This window comes from Sceloporus occidentalis, unplaced genomic scaffold (genome assembly GCF_023333645.1).
Source record: "Sceloporus occidentalis isolate IW3139 unplaced genomic scaffold, rSceOcc1.0.p SCAF_3, whole genome shotgun sequence".
NCBI classification, from domain to species: Eukaryota; Metazoa; Chordata; class Lepidosauria; order Squamata; family Phrynosomatidae; genus Sceloporus; species Sceloporus occidentalis.
In genome coordinates this window covers 80,345,988-80,369,147 of record NW_028316983.1, presented here as the reverse complement: position 1 = coordinate 80,369,147, position 23,160 = coordinate 80,345,988, and the positions used below count along the sequence as shown (strand labels likewise).

The window sequence follows — 23,160 nt, the reverse complement described above, 5'->3', positions numbered from 1 at the left end:
AATCAAGGTTTGATATTTGCAATTTATATTTTTTGGAACATTTTTAAACTGTGGATGCTTGAGTCCAAGTATAAAAAAATCTTTGTATAAGAAGGGCCGACTGTATAATATTTTATTGAGTTTCTTAAATGTCAAGGCATTTGAGAATTTGAACATTGCACGTCTATGGTGTGGTGGATAAAGTGTTGAACTTGGATCAAGAGACCTTAGTTAAGATCTTTGCATAGGAATTGTATATGGTGACCTTGTGCCAGTAATTAACTCTGAAGTGAAGCTACTACCAAAGGTAGTTCTGGGGATAGAAATGGATACAGCTCCATCTATGCAGCCCTAATTTCTTATAAAAAGGGAGAAGATGCAAATATGGTAAATGAGAAGTGTTCAGTGCAAGAGCTGACAAATGAAATCATGTATGCAGTTTGCAGAGATACCCTCAGGGTGGGAGGAAACTCCACTCATAGGAGTACCTGCAATTACCATATCAGTTATGATAATGTCATTTTTATGTTTGTTAAATGTTTTATCTACTAAGGGGCTTTTCTCTGTCCTCAAACCATCACTTAAGTCAATTAGTTGACTGAGGAATTCTTCAGCCCTTCTCCATGTGATACTTTCTTTGATCATTTCAGCTCCTCTAAGCCACATTCCCAATATACTTGACTTACTCAAAGGCATACTTCACTTAGGCAGCTCTTTGGCTTTAATAATTACCTCAAAGTATCCCAACTTTTCCTAAACAATTAAGTTCAGTCTTTAGTTCAAAGTCTACCTCAGGCTACCGCTGTCTTGTTTTTTTAATTCCTTGAGTGATCTCCAAAGGCGGGTTTGACTGAGCACTTAAAAGCCTCAGAATGTGAAGCTCATGGGTCTAACTTTATAGAACAAAAGCAAGAAAATCCAGCATTAAACCTGCCAGAATGTAAAGGAAATGTCCAGGGGCAATGTTCTTTTGTGAGAGCATCAAGTATGACTGAAAATTTGAGCACATTCCTATAGTGGAACAGATGTGAAGGAGTCATGTAATTCTACTTTTTAAATGTGTTCTTGATTCTTTCTTTAATCAGTGGGTGTCTTTTTAATGCATTTAAAATCTGCCTTTCAGTGGAGTATGTAAGACCATATTCTGAGTTTCAAACTTCATGCAAGTCAAGATGCGGCCTTTTCTGTGGAGTGGAGACCCTTTCCTGAAGCATTTGCACAGAACTTTTTTGCAACACCACATTTCAAATGAATTTCTTTTCTTCAGCACTCATACCCAACAGCTTTTAATAATACAAATTCAAAATTGTTTGGGTGGCAATATTTTATTTAGGTTTATTGTTCTTGTTGTTTTTTGCTTCAGTACTGTTTTAACGGAATTTATTGATTTCTGTCTCACTTCATATCTTACTTATTACCTGTTGTGAGCTGTCTTGAAACCCTAATCCTGAAAAAGCAAAATGGGCATACTCTAGTTTAAACAATTGAATAAAAATAAATAAATAAATCCATTTGTATTGTGCACTTCAGCCACAAATATACATCCATGGGCTAATTTTTTAAGAATTCACTTGTATTCTAGATTAATTAATACCGAGGAACATTAATTAATTAGTACTGATTAACCTTTGCCTTGGCCACTTACTATTCCCTCTAAATCCATAATTTGCATCTCAGCAAATATTATGAGGAAGGAACTTCTTTCTAAATGTGAAATTGCCCTAGCTAGCTGACATAGCTAATTATTCACTGAATTCCACTTTCCTCAGTTTCACATGGGACACATGAAGTCTGTGAAGCTTCCAATTTGTGTAAATCAAAGAGTGTCAAGTAAATTCAAAGCAATAAAAAATAATGAGCCTTTTAGCCACAGTACTCTAGGAAAATCCATGCCTGTGTTGGTTTTAAGTCTGCAAAGCCAGAAACAACTGAAACAACAGGAGAGTATCTGATTAACCTGACTGCTTATCATAATCTGTGTACAGCTGTGGTACAGCTGTAGCTAAAATATTCAGAGTTAGAGGTTGTTTGAAATTACCTCCATGTGTGCTTTTGAATTGTAGAATTTTCTGCAAGTTCTACTTTTGACTCAGTTTTGTAGGAGCACAGGGCTCTTTGAGGGCAAAACAGTTAGGAGAAGCCTGCTGCTTAAAGGAACTGTATGTATTCATCAGATTGCATACAAATGTCTGAACAGTTGGAAGAAGGTAATCTAAACTTGAAATTGCAGGTCTCTTGGTCAGAGCCTTGAAATGTTACTTTTGGGTACGCTTGTGAGATGAGCCACAAAAACATGGCCATGCTGGCTGGGAAATTCTGGAAGTTGTAGATCAAAAAGTTGTAACCAAAAATTTCCACTCTCTGTTGTTAGTCAAAGTTGGTCCTCCCTCCTCCTCCTCCTCCTCCTCCTCCTCCTCCTCCTCCTCCTCCTCCTCCTCTTCTTCTTCTTGTTTGTTTATTTAAGTGGAACAGGCATTTGGATTCAGATGCAGATTTCCAGTATTACAACAAGTGAGAGGGGCAGATGGAAGGCAATGGGGTGTTGATCGGCCATGTGTAGTTAGACATGCATGGCTTAATCTTTGAGACAAGCAAATGTGAGTTGGATACCAGTATCTGGGGCATTTGTGTATGGGAGGGTAGATTACAACTTGTTTGAATAGCGGATTTCATGCAGACTTTAAAAATGAGATATTAATACAAAGAGAGAAGATTTTTAGTTCTAACAGACAGTAGGTTGCAATTTTCTCATCATCATGCTAATAAAATCAGGAGAAAGGTTTTCTGTTTATGTGAAGAAAATGTTTTGTGAATGGTAGGAAGTTGATTTTATTAATGCTTTGCTTTATTTGTAATCATCATCATGTAATCAAAACATATAACCTGTTTGTTATAGCGGGGCTCTGTTTCATAGAATCCTATTCCAAATGCAAGTACTGGGAACCAGGACTTTAGAAACAAATAAACTCTGTGCCTAGAAGCCTCTCTAAGTCTGGATGTTTGAAATTTTTAAAATTGTTCCCAGTTGCAGGGAAAACTCCTTGTATATGCTCAGTGCACTCTTTATTTGTTGTTGTTGTTGTTGTGGAAAAGAAACAATAGCTTTAACATTAGAATGCTAGGAATGTTAAAGCTGTAGCTTCTTTTCCATCATCTCATCTCTCCCGCAAGCACCCCCTCCCCCCAATTGTGCAGCTGTTTCAATGCTCCATTTACCATAATTCAGTACAACAAAAATTTGAAGGGAACATTCTGCAGTTAGGGATCATGAAGCTTGTAGTCATACTCCACAAAGCTTGGAAAGGTTACTCATTGGACTACAACTCTAGAATGCCCCAACAAGTGTGGCCACTCAGCACAGTCAAGTGACACATCCACTGGGTGTGTCTGTTTCACTTCCACTGCTTCTTAATTCTTTTTGGATGGTAAGGATTTATAATGGCATGTGTAGAAGGGGGTAAGCAGAACAGCAATAGCAAGCACATTTCTATACCGCTTATTAGTGCACTTAAGCACTCCCTAAGCGGTTTACAGTGTGTTAGCTAATTGCTCCCAACAAGCTGGGTATTCATTTTAGCAACCTGTGAAAGGATGCCAGGCTGAGTCAACCCTGGAGCCCTGGGATCAAACTCAGAACCTTGTGGCTGTGAATGGCTGCAGTACAGGCATTTAACCACTGCGCCACCAGGGCTCCGTAAGAGAAGCTATAGGTTTGATGAAATGTGAGCCACAATTCAAGGTGGGACAAGCTTGTTGTCATTTGATACTTTGTTGTTAATTATCATCACGTTGGCCTCAACTTATGGATGCACTGTGAATGAGAGACCTACAAGACCCCCTTTATTATTGCAAATTCAGGGCTGTGGCTTCCTTGATTGAGTCAACCCATAATGTAGTCTTCCTCTTTTCCTATTGTCTTCCACTTTGCTAAGCATTATCTAGTCCAATGAATCATATAGCCTTAGTTTAGTCATTTCTAGGGAGAGACCGGGCTTGATTTGCTCCAGGACCCATTTATTTATACTTTCAACAGTCCATGTCATCTGTAGAATTTACCTCCATCACCAAATTTTAAATGAATTGATTTTCTTCCTTCAACTTTTTTCACTTTCAAGCTTTCACAAACATACATAGATGCAGAAATTATCACTGGCCATTTAGCTGAGGTGGTCAAGTTTCATTTCTAAAATCTTTGGAATAATTGTCAGAGTAGACTAGAGCCTACGTTTCACAGAACTAAACTCTTAGTACTAAAAAACAGTTGACTTCACCTTTCAGGCTCATGAAGATAACATGCAAAGCATTTTCTCTTGGTCTGTGTACAGGCACACACAGGCCTGTGTAAAGCATCACTTAAATATTCTAGTAAAGGAATGGGAATCTGTGAACCCCCAGGTTTTGTTTGATTACAGCCCCTATCATCTCTGACCATTGGCCATATTGATTAGGGCAGCCTAGCCACTTGGTTCCCTATTAATATTCTAGAGTAGGGGTTCCCATACTTTTTGACTCACTGAGCCCTTATTTCTGTGGCAGAGCCCCTAAGAGGCCTACCCTATGTCTTACACTTACAGGAGAATGGTGTTTTAGAGTATATATAAGAATATATTCTTATTCTTTAATTTCATTCAATTTTTATTTCATTTTCCTGGAACACCTGGGAAGTGCATGCAGAGCCCTAAGAGCTCCTTGTAGCACTGGTTGGAAACCACTGTTCTAGAGCGAGCTAGCCATAGTTGGCATCGTGGTTTATCTTCCCCTGCACATAATTCTCTTAACGGGAAATACCTCAGACTTCCCTGCTCAGTTCTTCTTCCATCACTGCAGTTGTGATATAAGAAGGATTTTCCTCCTGGATTTATTCCAAGCAAGCTATACTTAGTCTTTTCTTCTTCTTTCTTCTTTATTTTGTATTTTTCTGTTTTTTCTATTTTGCATGTTTTGCTTTCTCCTCAGTCAGTTTCAGAAATGAAATATTAAGTTGCAAGTAGATCCAGAACTCAGGGTCTGCAAGACGGCTTTTTTCTTTACTCAGGCTGTGAAGATTCTGCTGTTGTTCCTTGCTTATTGAACCAGCTGCAACTCTGAGGTTTACTGATGCGCTCACTTCTTCTTTCTCCACAGCAATTAAGGGAAATGTTCATCCTAGCCATATGGATCTGGACTTTAGAAATAAAACAGGGTCTTTCATGAGAGTCCCCAAACAGCAATTTGCCTCACAATAGCCCCTCTCATTTTTGAGTCTTGCGGGTTCATAGGCTGGCAGGAAAGACTGCAGTGGTTTTCAGAATGGCCCTCTTACATCTGCACATGTTTGCTGTTCAATAAAGCCTGGATTCTAAGTACCTCATTCTTTTTTTAACCCTCAGACCCAGGAACAGATGGTGATACTCATCTCTCTCTTTCTGTATGTCTTCCTTCATCCTCCAGGTGTGTGAAAAATCCTAGCATCCCCAGCCAGTATAGATCCCTTTTTTTTCCTGTTTAGCCTCTTATATAGCTCCATCGCTAATAGATATTATCTACTTTTAAAGGCTGTTTTTGTGGAGATAATTTCTTTCCCACCACAGATATCAGTTACCTGCTTATCTGACCTATATAATTGATTGCAAAAATAGGTTAATTTATAATGACTTGGTTGTATTTCCTGAAAGGAATCCCTATCACCATTCTGTCCTCTTGCTATAAACCCTAAATGATTTGGGGCCAATATACCTGAAAGATTATCTCCTCCCATATAAGCCTGCCAGAAATTTGAGTGTCCCACTCCCAACACAACTTCATGAGTTGGTGGGAACATATAACAGGGCTTTTCCTTTGGCAGTGCCTCAACTATGGAACTCCCTACCCAAGGAATATAAACTGACCACATCTCTTTTAAGCATCCAGAAGGCAGCCAAAACACTATTGTTTCACATACCATTCAGTGTTTGAAATTGCCATTTTAACTGTTTCAAAACTGGATTCTAAATTTGTTTTTAGACTGCTTTTAGGACTTTTAAAAGAGTATTTTAATGTGTATTTAAAATATTTTTATATTTGTATTGTTTGAATTGGTTTTGATTTGTTCATCACCGCAGGAGCCCAGGTGGGCTAGAAGGTAATAAGAAATACTTAAAATAAATAAAGGTCCAAAACACTCTGCAGAAATAATCCAGTTTGAGACCACTTTAACTGTCGCAGCTCAATGCTAGGAAATTCTGGGAACTGTAGTTATGTGAGACATTTAGCCTTCTCTGTCAGAGAGAAACTATAAGTCCCAGGATTCTCTAGCACTGAGCCAGGGCTGTTAAAGTGGTCTCAAACTGGATTATTTCTGCAGTGTGTTTTGGACCAAAGTGTAGTATCTCAGTGTTTAGCATTAAGTCTGGGGTATTAAATGTCTGTTTATTTACTTTTTATCTCGCAAGATGATAATTATGTGGGTTAACCTTCATGAAAGCAACACAAGTGCTGATCTACCTCTATGTTCAAGGAGTGACAAGCAAAATAAAGAAGTTTCAGTTAATCTCCATAGTCAAGGAGAAGAGGTCTAGGAAAAATGGTCTGTAATCTAGTTGACCAAAGAAAGCAATTTTGCCAACAAAATCGCAAGACTTTTATATCTGTGAGAGAGTTGTACTTCTCGTGCAAACGAAATAAACTCAAGTAAATCCTTTTCTGTTCTCCTGGGAACCTTAGGAAATAACCGCTATCAAACAAAAATCTCTTAGTGGGAGCTAATATTAATCATCCTTCAAAGGTATGATCCTATTAATAATGCTACAATATTTTGATGTTAAAGTTTTACTCTTGATGTTGGGTATTTTTCCTACATCTTTGGCCTCTTCGGTAGTAGTTTGCAATTATAACCATAGGTTAATTATGTGAATCTGCATATACAATTTTCATCAGTCTTTTAAATTAAACTCCCTGGACATAGTTGTCCACTGATGTTTCAGATACATATGTAGTTCTTGACTGCTATAGCAGCGTTACCAATTTCCAGGGAATTCCCCAGGATCCTGGGAATTTAATTTAATTTCTTTCCGGGGGTTTTGACTGAATATTCCAGTAAATATTGGGGCATTCTGGGGATTTTAGATTTTGGTAAAACATTCTGGGGAATATCTTTGAGGCTTGTTGGCAACACTGCAAGTACCTATGCCTTTCACATTTCTCAAAAGTAACAAAGTAATTCCTTTAACTCACTGAGGCTGGCATACTTTGGCCACATAATGAGAAGACAGGACTCACTAGAAAAGATGATAATGCTTGGTAAACTGGAAGGAAGTAGAAAAAAGAGGAAGGCTGTATTCCAGATGGATACTCAATCAGGGAAGCCATAGCCTTGAGTGGCCTGTGCAGGGATGCTACATGAGGTGCCAGAAATGTACCAGGGGTAATTAACCGCTTCCCTCTTAACATTTTGCAGCCATAGATCAGTTGCAATGGATTGGCTCCAATTGCTCTTCATATCCATTGAAGTTAAAAGTTAGATCTATTGAAGGATTTTTGATTTCAGCTGGAAGTAGAAGTAACAATTCAACCTACAATTTCCAGATTATAACCTCTTTAAAATGGTATTATTTATCAAGATATTAATGTTTATTGTCTAATTATAGACTAAGGTCTTGGGTTGTAGTAACGCTAAGCCAGCATCCACAACTACATAACTGTGCCCCACTAGCATGCCACTTTTAAATATTTTTCTAGATGAGAGGTGAGAACTGTGTGACCCTCTAGATGTGGTAGGACTACAACTCCCAGCATTCATTTTCAATAGTGAAAATGCCAGGAGTTGCAATCCAACACCATCTGGAGGTCTGCATGATTCCCAACCCTGGTCTAGGTTGCTACCACAGGAAAATAGCTGCTTTCATGTGCTAATCCTTGGTTTGGGGTGGGGGGAGATTAAGAATAGAGAATCATAACATGGTAGTGGTGGGAAAGGGGACCTCATAGTTTCAAGATGAGATACATTTCCACAAAAATGGGCCTTTTTTCACACTCCCAGATGCTGTCTAGCCTACTATTGAAAAGATCTATAGGTCTCCCACAAAAAAGAAGTTGTTGAATTCTGTTTTGTGCATGATCACAGAGTACCTGTATGGTGAGAACCTGACAAATGGTCTTGTGAAAGCAAATCCATTCTGTTATCTCTCCTGTTCCTTGAATATACATAATGTCCCATGCCTGAAAAGCTCAGCAGCAGCACAAGAGGAAGCCAAGCAGTGGGGCGCCAGTTAGGCTCTACGGTTTCTGTGAAAGAATTTGTAGTGTTGGTGTGTTAAGGAAACAAGAAGAATGAATGGGCCATTGGCTGTGGCAAGTCAATGGAACCGTCTTGTCGTCTTCGCTCTTGTCTCTGTATAAATAAAGCATTGTTGTCCATCCTTGGCATTTGTGTTTCATTGTGATAAATTGGTCTTGATGTGTCTGACATTTTTAACCAAGTCTTTTTAATGGGCTGTTTTCAGAAAAGTCCAGCTTCCCCATATTTTGTACCAATGCAAACCTTGACAGCAATCACTGTCAACATATCAGCCGCAACCTCTTTTTCTTCCCAGCAGAAAACACATTTTGAACATGAAATAACATATTTTGGACACGCAACCACAAAAGCCTGAAAGTTACGGAAACAAGTAAGCAGAGATTATCTACACCTGATACTTCTTTTTTATGGCACTCTTTTGTTGCACAAGAAGTTGATGTGAAATTAAGCAATGCAAGATACTATTGGCTGCTTTGCTAACACTTTTTCATTAATTCATAAGTTGCTGAAGTTTCTGTCCTTCACTATGAATTTTACAGTGTAACAACTAGACTTAAAAGCCTAGGTTTTCAGTGTTTATTCTCTGCTCATCCATGGAAATCCACTGGGTGACCTTAGGCAAGTCACACACTCTCAGCCTCAGAAAACCCCATGATAGGTTTGCCTTATGGTGTCCTTCACTGTTTGCCAGAGTTTATTCTGTCCAGGACTGTGGCCAGCACTCACAGACACACGCCGATAAGAATGGCTTAGCCCGACAAGTGGAAGCAAAATACAGACCTTGCAAGGAGTAAGCGTGAGAGCAGTCCGAGAAGTCAAGCCGAGGTCAGGATACCAGAAGTCAAAACAATCCGAAAGCCAAGCCGAAGTCAGGATACTGGGAGTCAGAGTGGTCAAAGCAGTCCGAGGTCAAACCAGCCAGAAGATAACAAGGGTCCAGTCCGAGGTGAAAGCAACAAGGAATCAAGATACAAGAAGCCAGTGCTAGCAGCAATCACACCAAGGGATCATGCAATAAACTCTGGCAAACAGTGAAGGTCTCTCAACAGTTTAAGTAAGGGAAACTCTCCCCCATGCCACCTGAGGCTGGTTGGCTGATTGCCTCTCTGCAATCCTTTTGGATCTGCGCCTGCAAGCACTCTCAGCCCTTCTCTCTTTGAACATAGGCACTCCAGGCAAGCTTCCTCCCCAGAGTCACCACTAGGCTGTTGCACCATAGGAGGCCCCTCTCTAGCACTAGGACATGGTTGGGCCTCCTCCTCTGCGGCTGGGAGAGCACAGCTGGGACCTGGCAGAGCAGGATTGCCACCTGGTGTAGCCTCAATCAGCTCTTGCTCTGGAGGAGGCTCATCCTCCTCCTCATCCTCCGAGAGCTGATCTTGGCTGGCCATGACACCTGGGCGGCCTGGGGGCGGGGCGGAGGAGGCAGAGGAGAAGGAGGTGGGTGGCGCTGGGAGGCAGGGAGGGCGGCCCTCCTCTGCCCCAGGCTGCGCGGCCCTCCCCGTGTGGTGGAGGAGGAGGAGGGCCGCGCAGCCTGGGGAGGAGGAGGTGGAGGAGGCAGTGGCAGCGGCGGCAGGACCGGGCTGGGGCCGGTCCTGCCGCCTCCGCGGGCCGCATCAGGTCCTCAGGCCGGGGGTTGCCGACCCCTGTTCTATATTTTGCAAAACTGTGGTCTCTGTGATTCCTCTGTTTAATTGATTACTATGTACAGTGCTGTATAAATTTACTGTGCTTTATAAATAAACATAATAATAATAATAATAATAATAATAATAATAATAATAATAATAATAATAATTTGCACGTAAGTATGCAAGTTTATAGAAATTCTTTAAAACTCCCATAGGTGGAGGGTTTTCATAGACTGTTGCGTTATGGCAGAATGGGAATAGAGTTGGAGTATCATCATGATTTAGCAATCATTTTATGTATCATTTACTTGCACCTTACTTTTCTCTCCAAAAAGAAGTTCAAAGCAGGTAATATCATTATACAAGAGGAAATAGAATAAGAGCAAATCAGTATTTGAAAAGACATCATCACACACTTCCATTCTACCCCCCTCAGAAAATGCCAGCCATAGATGCAGATGAAACGGCAGGAATAAATTCTTCCAGAACACATCATGCAGTTTTTTCTAACAGTAACATTGCTACAATAAACCAGTAAACAAACTTCTAAACTTAAACATGAAGGGCCTGCCCCTTCAGCAATGAATCACTCTCTTCCCAGAGCCTTCTGAGGAGTGAAAAGACATCTTTCAGCCCTACCACTGTCTTGCTTTTGAGAGATGGCTACAAAATTAAGTTTGATCGTATTCTTGGATGTAGTCTGGAATATGTGATCTTTAAGAGCCCTACATGTGCCTCTTGCTTTATTATGTGTGACAGGAGCAACTGTTCTTCTGCTCCCTCTCATAGTTTTTGTCTGAACAGAAATAAACTCTATCCCTTTTATTAGCTTAATTTCTGACAGTATCCCATCCACAGTGATTTAATCTTTCTTTTCTAGCCTGAATAAAATGTTTTATTTTAATGGTTATTCCTGGTAGCCTTTCATATCCTCATTAGAGGGCATGATAACTAGAAAGAAATCAGTGTGGTGAAGGTGAAGTTGTGTTGATTGCTTTCAAATAGGAAGCCCACCAATAAAATTTTATAGCAGGCAAATTTTGTTCACTCTGTTGTGTTATGGTAGCAAAGGCTGGAGGTACAGTGGAGAGAAAAAAATTCTTCAGGATATTGTTGAAATCTGTAGTTCATTCTGAATTTTAGTGAGGGGCTGACATCAGTTCCTTTTTATGTGTTAATATCAGGCCTGTGGTACATTTTGGGAAGAGAAGAAATGCCTAAGGGGGTCTAAAAGTTGGCAAATGCTGAGTGTTAGGGAGCAATAGCAAGGTAACCTCTAAAGGAAACCTGCTGCCTTCAAGTGTGTGTGTGTGTGGGGGGGTGCAGACATACCTACAGTGTTGAAATAAAGTTCTGCTGCCAGTGCATTCCACCTCTGTGCAAGCAAGGAGGAGATGCACCACATTCTTTGTCTTGGGCAGTGAAGTGTTTGGGTCAATCCAACTTGGCGTGTACTTTAGCTTTTCAGCATCAGTGCTATGTGCCAAAATTTGGTGAACAAATTTAATTTGTGTAGACAACATCTCTTAATTCCCAAGCCAACATTCGGATTGTAGTCCAAAAAAGTAACCTTTCTGAGCTCTGCTTGGGTCAGCACTACCATGTTTAAAAATGGTCACGAAACCATTCTTAGGTTGCGTAGTAAAGGAGTAAAGGCATTAGATCTTGGATAACAGGCCCAAGAGGAAATATGTCCACAAACATCAACCTTGGCTTTTTACATTGGTACTCACAAGAACTAGGATGTTGGGTGGGGAATACTGAAGACCTTTTAATACCTTGATTCCTATATCAGACCAAGCAGCTTATGTCTTATTCTATTTGTGCAGCATTTAAAGGGTGCTTTAATTTCTCCCACAGGCAAGAGAGGAATAATAACTCTGTGAAATTTTCCACCTGCGTCATTTTTACATTCATAGTTATAATAACTTTTAGAGCAGCTTTGTGGGTTGTCTGTAGCTTATACTACTATTGTAACTCAAGAGTACTCCAGTGTTACAATCCTATTGCAAAAGAAAATCAGGAGTAGACTCTTTATGATTGTTTTGGAGGTCTACTAGTCATTTTCCTTTCTTGTTGCTGTTACTTTATCTAAACTGCTTAGGATTATACATCTTAACTCTCTTTCTAGCAGTATGTACACCAATGAGTTGAGTTGCATTTTTTCTGTTTTACAACTACTTCCATTTCCATATACTGTAAAATACTGTACTGGAGTTTTCTGCTTATTCAGCCTGCTGGGCTTTGAAAGGAGCTCTCCTTTGTAGCTCCCTTATTGTGCTCTACATAGCAAAAATATAGAGCAAGCCAATAAACACCCAGAAGCGTGCCAGTGAAATTATTTTGCATAATATCTGGGTGACTTTTATCCATTCTGGAAAGCAAAATTATAGGAAGCACATAGTATGAAGCTTTCAGACCTTTTTGTGAAAAATTCTTTTTGTTCTTAAAGCAAAACCACCCATTATGCTGACATGTCTGAAAAAAGGCAAAAACTGGATATGGTATATGAATATGTGGCGCACTCTTGAAATGGCAGATTTTATATGCATCTCTCATTTGTTTTTAAAATAAATGTAGTTGTTGAGTATGTGTTTTTCCCCCCTAGCCAAACAAGTATGTCTAGCTGAAAAAATCAGCTGTGGAGACTCCAGCAACAAATGTATTCCTTCCTCATGGAGATGTGATGGAGAAAAAGACTGTGAAAGTGGAGTTGACGAGGCTGGCTGCACTAATAGTGAGTCTAAGTAATACACCTTTCATACCCATGCTGTTATTCATATTCTCAGTGCACCCAAACCCCAAATTATCCTTCTGCCCTTTTCTCTCTAGCCTAGCTGTTCTGGGTAAATGCACTTCTACTGCATTATGCAACAGAACAGAATCTTGAGCTCCACAAATCAAAAATTGAGTTGTAGAATATCTCATACTAACATTGGATAGAAAGATACACTGATTCCACAAGCCCTTGTCTGTTGCATAAATGTGTTGAAAGCCACCATTGGCTGATAATACACTTGATTAAGTATTCAGGCTGGAGTGTATGTGTAGTTTAATATATGAATATAATGTATGTGTTGTTTTTGTTCCTAATTTTTGTATGTCTAGATTACTGTAAAAGGCCTAGTGTTATTAATTTTTTAAAAGAAGAAGACATTTAATAAATTGTAAACCATGATGAGAAAAGTACAGTAACATTAAAATCCACAAAACAAGGACCTTTTACAGGGCCAACCAAAATGCACAAAATACTTGATACAAACTTTTGAAGCTCCACTGGCTTCTTAATCAGGCAAAGCCTAGTGTTAAAAATAATACAGGGAAAAGAAAAATATGACAGTAAAGAAAAATATAACAATGTTAGTGTCACATGCCTTCATTTTGTCAAGATGTTATTGTTGTTCTCAGATAAGATGGCATGATGGGATATCAATGCAGGCAGAGGCCATTCCTATTGCCCATGTGGGCTCTGGAAAACAGAGTGTTAAAGTCCAGGAAATAAAATATTAAACTCCAGTAGCAACACAAAAAAATGCCTTCTTTGAAATCCGTGCTGCCTCTGATGATGAGTAAGTAACCATAGGGTTGAAAGATTGCTTTTCTTTTCATTTTGGACTGTTGGAGTTTCTCTTTCTCCAAAATGGAATACAGTTGTCAGATTAAGTTGTTTTTCTCTGGGTGAACATGGACATGTCTCTTCTGTTTTCAAGACTTCTAAATTTCAAAGGCTTGGTCTTAATCCTTTCTGTTATCCAAATCTGATAAAATCCCTCTAATCTTATCTACAGAGACTTTCTCCATTTCATTTCTGTTCAGAATCTTTTCCATCTTTTTTCTCTTATCTTTGCTGTTTTCTCATTTCCAATATGAACAACGGGGAGACATGTTACCTTTCTATTTATTCTTTTTCAATTTACTAGGTGGGGGAGAGGCTTCCTTTTCTTGCCTTTCCTCCTTTCCTGCAGCTTCATTTGCAGCTATCAAGATCATCCTCTGAAATGTGAAAACAGCTGTATTTAAAAGCTATATAAACAGCACTACGTTTTGGGAAATAACATCCATGTCTTAGGTGGGTTATACACCGCCGCTTTGAGGCGGTCTGCTGCCGCCGCCGTTTGCTCCATAAGGGAGCCGTCGCAGCCAAACTGCGCGGCTCCGTTATGGAGCAAAAAAGAAGCTCCAAAATGGAGCTTCTTCTTGCTGCGCCCTACTGATGTCGCGAGGCGCCAGGGGCGCATTCGTGACGTCATTAGCACCGCGACACGTTCGGACGCACAGCGTCCGATACGTAAAGATGGCGGCGCCCGTATGAACAGGGCGCCGCCATCTTGTACGTATTCTATACGTACTAGGGTTAGGGGGGTGCAGAAGCACCGCCCCTTCCTAACCCTAGTACGTATAGAATACGTATTAAATGGCGGTCTGTAACCCGCCTTAGTTTCTTTGGAGCTTTAAGAAGTTTGTATCTTAGAGGATTTAACATGATTGCTCTCTCCATTTCACCACAATAGAAATTTAAAACATAAATAGAAACAATACAACTGTAGTAACACCTTTCTATGCCACAGCAGTAGAATGCAAGGGTTTACTGCATAGGAAAATGAACTTCATTTGGAAAGACTGAAAATTTCTGTGTGGGAGTGTTCCTCTGTGCACAGCTTGCCTCATAACAGATATTAAGGGGGTTTCACCATATTTCTTTCAATGCTGTATGCATCTGTACTAGCAGCTGCCAAATTCCCTATTTACTTATGGTTTTATAAGGTCTGCCTTCTATACTCTGGTAATCTATGAGCATGTATGTTGAATACTACTGTAATATTCCTATTATTGTAAGTACATATGAAAAGAAATGGGGGGGGGCAGTGTGTGAACACATAGAGACTGTAGACACTGATATGTAGAGCAGTCATGGACAACTTTCTTCACAGAAGGCTTGTCAAGAGCTGTATCCTGCCTCCACAGTATCACCAAATTTGACTTCATGGTGCCAATGTTTGTGCATTCAGCCGGTCTACAACCTCCTTGTAGAAAATTGGCAGGGGTGTAGCTACCAGCAGAAGGAAAAATGAGGGCATATCCTCGCCCAAATAAATATTCTGCCTCCCTAAATGAAATTTTCCTTCAGTCCCCAAATTTCTATCATTGGCATAACTTAAAACGTCATTGAGCATTTAGAAATAAAGTTTAAGCATCCAAAGAATAGGAGCAGGCAGAGTTAACAAGGGAATGTGAACACAACAAATCTAAGTACTGTATGTACTCAATTATAAGTCTACCTCATGTATAAGTCAATGGCAAGCTTTAGGGCCAAAATTATGGCTTTTGATATGACCCATGGATAAATCAAAGGTAAAATTTAGGAGCATGAAACAAAGGATTATATTGATTGCATTACAGACTATACCTATAATCTTCCTTGTTAGAGTAACACAATAGGTATTTTACAATTTACTTCCCTTCCTAGGTATGGTTTCCTGCTAATTTAAGCTAAAAATTTGCATGTAGCAAAGATTTATTTTTCCAATGCCTGCCAATTTATCAATTTTCTCTGCCCCATCCAATCCCCCAAGACTAATAATGACGGTGTTTACAACCCTTAATTCTATTTATTTTTCATTGCACATTTTTTATAGATTAGAAAATGCTAATCTTTCCTGGCTGTGGCTCCCATTACCAAGACCAATGTGTTATATATGAAAAAGAGATCAGTTGGCAATCTCCCTGGTGAATATATAGCACTATTTACCAAATGGTAACTTGCTTGCAAAATATCATTTCTGCCAAGTCACAAGGGGAACTTGTACCATCATTTGGCCCCTGATCACAGTTGTGTGAAGGCTCAAGAATAATTAAACTGTTCTTTATCACTCAAGGGGATGATATGGTAGACTGGTTCACTAAGTGGTTACATCACATCTGTACTAACCCAGAAACAGAAAAAAGGACCGGTTCCTTTTCACATTCTCATTGTTGCTACCCCTCAAGGGAGACAGGAATAGCAGCTAATCTGACTTTAAGTGTTCCCATTGACTATGAGATATTTAGCTTTAATCAGTATTTACCAATAACACAGTCTGTCTGGTGTAATTGAGCTCTGAGAACAAAACCACCTGCAGTTTAGTGGTCTTCCAGATGAAATATCCATATTCTTAGAGGGATATATCTCTTTCCATTGATCTATTGGGTTGGGCAGGTGAAGAGATGATTTTATCAGGGAACCATTGGAGAGTAGCAAGAATTTTACTGAAAGTGTCTCTTACTAATTCTGGAAAGAGAATAAGCAAATTCCATCTCCCCTTTCTCTCCCAATAGCTGTTTCGGTATGTGTTCATTCTGACCACAGAAATACTGTGTGCTGTTTTACATGGTGTACTTCATAGCATGATCAAAAGGATCTTCAAATGCAGTTAATGAATTAATACTCTTTTGAGGTTATCCTGTGGAAACAAAGCACACAAGTGATCAGGTTCCTTACTTTGAAGTGTACTGGGTCTTAATGTCCGTCCCTATTATTCTCTAAATAATACACATATTGTTTCATTTTTTTTTTTCTTACAGAATAAAATTTTCTTATTATTATGGCATGGGTGCACTTTCTGTGATAGCTGAATGAGGGGAAGGTAGTTTGTCCCATGATTCATTTTCTTTCATCTACTATTTCCATAATACACTGCTATTGTATGATGTGCGTTATTGTCTTAATTTATGGGCCATGTCACAAACCTCCTAGCTGGCTCTCACATCTATGCAAAAATGAGTATAAATCACATGTAAACATCATTTAAGATAAATGCACATTTCACCATGACTGGGAAACACGGTGGCTTCCTGTAATGTGTGCCTGTAACCAAGGTCCAAAATACACTGCAGAAATAATTCAATTTGAGACTGCTTTAACTGAGCTCTGGCTCAGTGCTAGGGAATCCTGGGAACTGTAGTTTTATTGTAGCATTAGAGCACTATGACAGAGAAAACTTAATTGTCTCACAAAACTACAGTTCCCAGTATTCCCTAGCATTAGCCAGGGCAGTTAAAGTGGTCTCAAGATGGATTATTTCAGTAGTGTGTTTTGGACCAAAATTCATATACTGTACTTGTTACATGTGATGTATGGGCTCTGTGTACTTCCTAGAACCAAAAGTTGACTTTCTCAAATTTCCCATGGTGAAGCAGCTGTAGCATTCTTCTATTTGTTGTATACAATCAAATCAAATCAAATTCCTTTATTCTATAGCTTGGCACCTGGGGATGAAAGAAAATATAATTGCTCTAGGCTAGGGCAATAATTCCTGAGCTTTAATTCTCCAGCTGTTTTAGACTTCAACTCCCCAAAGCCCCAGCTCACTTGGCCAACAGTCAAGAATTCTGGGAGCTGAAGTCTAAAAAATCAGGAGGACCAATATTTGAGAACCACTACTCTGGGGCAAGGATGGGAAGCTGTTTTAGACTGAAAACCAAGTTCAGTTTTAAGAGCTGTTCTCTGGGGTGAAGGCAAAATGATGGGATCAAAAACACCAGTATGTTTTAACTTTTAAGGCTCTCACTTCCAGTACCTAAGTCTATTGGCTTTTTAGAATGAGTGGCGAGAGGGGTGTGTGTGCAAAATCTGGGAGACCACCCAACAGTGGTGCTATGGGACATGTCCATCTGAGGAACTCCAGAAGACTGGATAGGGAATCAAGCTTGAGGTTTCCCACCTCTGCTTTAGGCTTTCCAGAAAAGTCCATAGCTAACTTTGTGCTTGGTCCTCTAAACTACTTTTCATCGCACCTGACCTCATAACAACGCAAACTTATTCTGTGTCATGCTAATAGGCGTCATATTGAGAATTTCTCCATACACCTGTATTCTACTGGCCTTCCTTGTTCTGACTTAAAACAGACACTTTAGCAAGTGGAGGAGCTTTTGTAACATGCATCTTTTTTTGTGTGTGTAATTTAAGTGTCATTTAATTTAATGTGCCATGAATGCACTGCTTTGCATTTAATTATGACAAAGAGATTATGTGTTAATGCCAAAAACCACTCTCATTTCGATGTGTGGGTGAATCTAGCAAATGCACTTCTATTTTTTATTTTTGTTTCTTTGTGAACCTTTCCAGGATAAATTTGAATATGGGATGAGATATTTCCTTAACAATGAGGATTTCTCTGCAATTTCTCCTGCTTTCTAAGGAGCTCTAATACCTTAAGCAGTGATAAAGCAGCAGCTGTACACTGTGTTTAATTTCTCAATAGCCAGGGCATAATACACAAACATTAATCCTTCCAGCTGTCCAATAGTTGAACGGCATGGAAAATCAAGGATGTAGTATTCTTTCTGCCTTATTTTATTTATCAAAGACTTTTGCTTGAGAAATCTGTCCTTTTGCTTAACATTTACCTAATTTCATTTAAAATTCCCCCTAGATTTTTTTACCTGTAACAAAAAAAAGGTGTATTTGAGTGGAACATTTTACTTGAAAGAGGCCTAGAGATTCTCCCTAGTCTCTGGAAGGCATATGTTCTGCAAAAGGGAACTGTTCTGCTGTAGTATGGTGACATCAAATTTCATGTTTAGTAAAACTGTACATAATTGAATATCCTATGTACTCCTTGTGAGGCTGTCTGATTTCATAGTTAGTAAAAGTGTAATAGAAGTTCATATTTCCTTCTAGTCAGACTGTGGCTAGTCATTAGTAAAAAGACACAAGGATTGGCTGAACTGGTTCATCTGTGGTCAGCAGAGCACAGAACTAAATTCATAGCTCTATGTGTCGTATTCTTACTAACCATGAGTGGTTTGGCTATATTATCCTATTGTAATGAAAAAGCCAGAGAGCAGTGCAGGAAGACATGAGCAGCAGCAGGAAGTCTAAGGCACACTTACAAATACTTTTTAGGAACTAATTGCATTTCATAGGCCAGACATGTGCCTTAGGTATGCTGATGTTTGTTACAAGGCATGCAGTAAAAAGAAGGGGTATCTCAACTCTTGAAGATAGGAATTTTCCCTTTCATATTTTATCAAGAAAGACAACTCCATATTAATCAAGATGTGGATTATGTTGCTGTTTCGATCTTCATTAGAAGAGTGTACAGATCCCCTCCTTTGATTTCTTTGGTGTGTGTATAAAGAGGATAGTGACAAAATGCACAGAATAAAATTAACAAATACTATTAACACTAAATTTTCCATCATACTGTTTTATAATGTATTTACTTTGTATTTTAATCAAATATGGTTTGTAGGAGAAGAAGGAGACTATCTCCTTTTCCCCCTCCACTCTCTCCCATATGACCATTTCTCTTTTTTGTCACACTCCAGCTGATTTTTCCCCCTTTGCTTCAGTGGATTTAATGACAAAATGTTCTAAATGCTATGAATATTTAGGTCTTGCAGTGCAGCAGTCTTTGCCATAGTGGAAAATTCCCTTCAGGGGAATTAAATTAGTGGAAGTAAGTTTATATGGGGCAATGACCTCACTATCTTATACTATGAACATTTGAACATAGCTTCATATATCATTATTCAGGAGGGCTGCAGTGCTGGGAGTCGGCTGCTGTAGCTGCAAGGTTCTCCCCCTGAAGTGGATTTTGTTTATTTCTTTTGATCAACTTAGTTTGTTCTTATTCTGCCCATTGACTTGAAAGCAGCCTGTGGGCATGGAAGGTTGGAAGCAGGTTCTGCTCTGCTTTGGATAGACATGTTCCTCGGGCACACTTATACTCAGGCTATTTGCTTCAGAAATTGTATTTCATACCATCTTTAAAGTTAGGCAACTTAGATGTCCACATATATAAACATACATAAACCTTTCCATGGATGCGTACTTGGACACAAGTGAATAATAATTCTTTCTTATACAATTATGCAATTATATGCATTCAGAGCCAGTCCTGTTATGAATTTTAGTGGAGCAATCACCTCAGGAAGAAGGGGTGAGGGGTTACAAATTTGCTACTCCTTGCGTTGTTCTGTCAAAGCCCTTGCCACACTGGAGGGTGGGCATTGATCCATGCAGTTCCCAGAGCTAGCCAGCAGAGAAGAAAAAAACAGCTGTGCTTGGCTTGCAAACTGGCTAATAACAGTGCATCCGCTCACCACTAGCAATGCTACTAGGGCTCCTTGGAGTTGCAGTCCAGCAACCGCTGGAGGCCCCATGATTCCCACCCCTGTGCTAAATCTTGGTTTATCATTATGTGCAAATACAGCTAGTGTGTCCACTTTATAGATCAAAATGTTTAATGGTTAAAAATGATCTCTCTTCCCCATATCTCAGAACTACCCCAACATAAATCTAAATTAAAGGTCACATTGCTTATCATTAGTGGAAAGACAGAAGTATCTGCTGATAATTTTATTCTATAATTTGTCCCCAAATTGAAATCATCAAAATTATTCTCTTTAAAAGCTTTTTACCCTTGATTTTGCTTTATCATATTTATGAACATAGGGGGAAATCAATTACAACTTCTGCAACAGACCATGACTATAAAGATTTAGATATATCATGATACAATAATGTTGCTCTTTCCAGTATCTCTTGTTCAAGATCTCTGTTTGACATGATATCATGTTGTCTGCTAATAACACCACTGCCAGAATTTCTTAAACTAGCGCAATTATTGATTCCTGCATATCCTTTATTTAAAAAATCATTATATTTTTAGAATTGTTCAGAAATTGCATCACCTCATTTAATCTTGAGTGTTACTGATATAAAGGTTGCCATATTACTCCATGTCTCTGTTGGAAGCTAACTCAGAAGCCTGTGTGCTTTGGCCAGGACAATTGAGAGAGCTCTGACTTTCATCCATCTCTTTTTGTCTTCAGCACTCAGTGAAAATTTCACACTTAAAGCTTCTTCTCTTCATCATCAGTCTCCATTTTGAAATTACCACATTGTGCCTCATTGGAGACCTAATGGCTACACCAGCAGCCAGATTTCCCATATCCCCTAAAAAAAATTGTCCCTGATGAAGAGCTCTGAAGAACTCAAAAAGGTCATACGCTGTTGTGGCATTTTGGGTGTTCTTAATAAAAGAATAACCCAATACTGATTTTTTTTTTACTCCTGGCCTCCACAATTCTATTTCTGTTTTCCATTTTTAGAAGCCAATGTGCCTTTAATTCCAGCATGGATTAGTGGTTTCAAGTTACTGGTGTATCACCAGAATGGAAATTGTGCTTAGGCTCATAGGCTACATGTGGTCTACCAGGATTCCCAATGTGGTTGCTAGTGACTATGTGTGCCAAACTCACCATCACCACACCCGCACCCCATGTTGGGGTGTGTGTGGCATAGGAATGACCAACTACACCTCCAGAAGTCTGCAAGGGAGTTGACTGACCATTTTCAGGTATTTTTAACACATACACTGGGACTTGTATTTACCCATAAACAATGTCTTGTTTTTTTTAAAGATACAAAAAAAGACCTCCCAGTCATTTATAGTTTTTGGGGGTGTAAAGTGCAGGTGCAGACTGTTGACATCCAGGAAGACATACAATGGGGTGGAAGTAGTCCCTGGATCCCAGGCAGCTACACACCCTAGTATATCATTGAGGGCAATGCTTCTTACAGCAAGGCCAATTTCCAGTCTAGCATGGGGATGTGTTCCTTCTCATCTTTAAACAGGGCAACCTGTGCCTTCCTGTGGCCTTCTCTATCACTCTTGTAGCTTATATCCTTCATCCCCACTCCATTTCTGGACCTCTCTCTGGGACTTAGAGAAAGAACTACTAAATGGTTTATGAGACAGTGCATTGATTTAAAAGTTCCTTACTGAAGACAGCACTGAGGCACAAGATGAGCATTTATGAGCCTTTACTTTCCAGATTATTTTGGAGCTCTGTAAAAGCATATATAATGGCTTCAAGGAATCTGTTCCAAAATGTTACTTTAGCCGTTTTAGAATTATGGCTTCCTTAATTCATATTGCTATAAAATGTTCAGCATTATGACAAATAATATTAGCAGCTTCAGCACAACATTACTACATAACAAATACTTTGGCAAATAATCAGTTAGTTGTATAGACTTGTTTGTCTCTGGGGAAGTTTCTGGAATGGCAGTCTTTGTGAAATTGGCAGTATAGCTGAGAGGGTTCATCTAAGCTAGAGGTCCATTTTATATCATTCCATTTTCAGAACAATTATAGTACAAACTGAAAGCAACTTTCTGAGAATACTAATTGTTCATTGCATTGCAAATTTTGTACAAAGGACCAAAAACACTAAATGACCTGGTAAATCATTTCGTGAGTGGCATATTGAAAAATGTATTTGGATTGGACTTGCCCACTGTGAAAAGGCCATGAAACTGTATGCATATATATTCACAACAATGCATGATATTTTTTGAGGGAAAAGCTACTACATTTTTTAAAAATACTATCAAACTACTTTTGTCTGTCTTATCAATTCAATGATTGATTTACCAGTTAATTGGTTAAATTGGCTTTAGTCAGTTAACTAAAAAAAACCTAAATAGTTTATTGTCATTTATAATCTGTTTTGAACTTTCTGTGAACTGTTTAAACATTTCTAACCCTCTGGAAAGCCTGCTCCTGTTTCTACAGCTTTCTTTCACAAAGCAGAAATGCCAGTCCCTCCCTCTCCACTAGCCAGGGTGCCTCTCCCATCCATTGGCTATGGCCACTGGTTGGGGTGGTCTGCTCCTGCTGCCTGGAAGCGCCTCCTGGGTCTGATGGTGGGAGAAAGGCTGTTGGGTGGCAGAAGCACTCCATTTGCACTGGCGGCCACTGGTGAGAAAGAGCTGTCTTCCAAGTCTGGCCAGCCTGCTGACTGGATGGGAAAGTGAGTTGCCTCCCTCTCACACTCATTCAGAAGCTCTACCAGACCCAGAAAAAACTGGGGTAGCAGGAGCAGTCCAACCCCCCCCACCATGGCAGAGGCAGCCTGGATGCTGGATGGTGGTGGCTGGTGTGTGCGCCAGGCAGCCTGGAAGTGACAACATGAGTTACTGCACTGGGGTAAAACCAACACTAGTGACACCACTGTAGTAGACCCATTAAATCAATTGCTGAATGGTAAGTCAACAATTAAGGAAATACTGTTGATTCAATGGGTCCAAGAAGCCCTAGAAGGGTATATGGTTGGAACTGACGGCAATTCTGTTGATGCCCTAACACCTGGGATACAGATCTCTCCAGGGCTATACACAGTATCGCTCCCAAGTGTCCTTTCCGGCCTGCTTCCAACAAAAAGCCCTAGTATATGGAAGATCTCAGGGCAAGGAAGCGGGCTGCGCAACGACTAGAGCGCGACTGGCGAAGATATCATCTCTTA

The 23,160-nt window shown here is 39.6% G+C and overlaps 1 protein-coding gene across 1 annotated transcript in view; it reads left to right on the top strand.

The window, feature by feature from the left end:
• LOC149316305 (low-density lipoprotein receptor-related protein 8-like) overlaps positions 1-23,160 on the top strand; it is a 260,752-nt gene that overhangs the window by 185,878 nt on the left and 51,714 nt on the right. Inside the window, exon 4 of the mRNA XM_089515186.1 lies at positions 12,473-12,601. Within this exon, the coding sequence (XP_089371312.1) occupies positions 12,473-12,601 (129 nt within the window). The remainder of the gene's footprint in view (positions 1-12,472; positions 12,602-23,160) is intronic.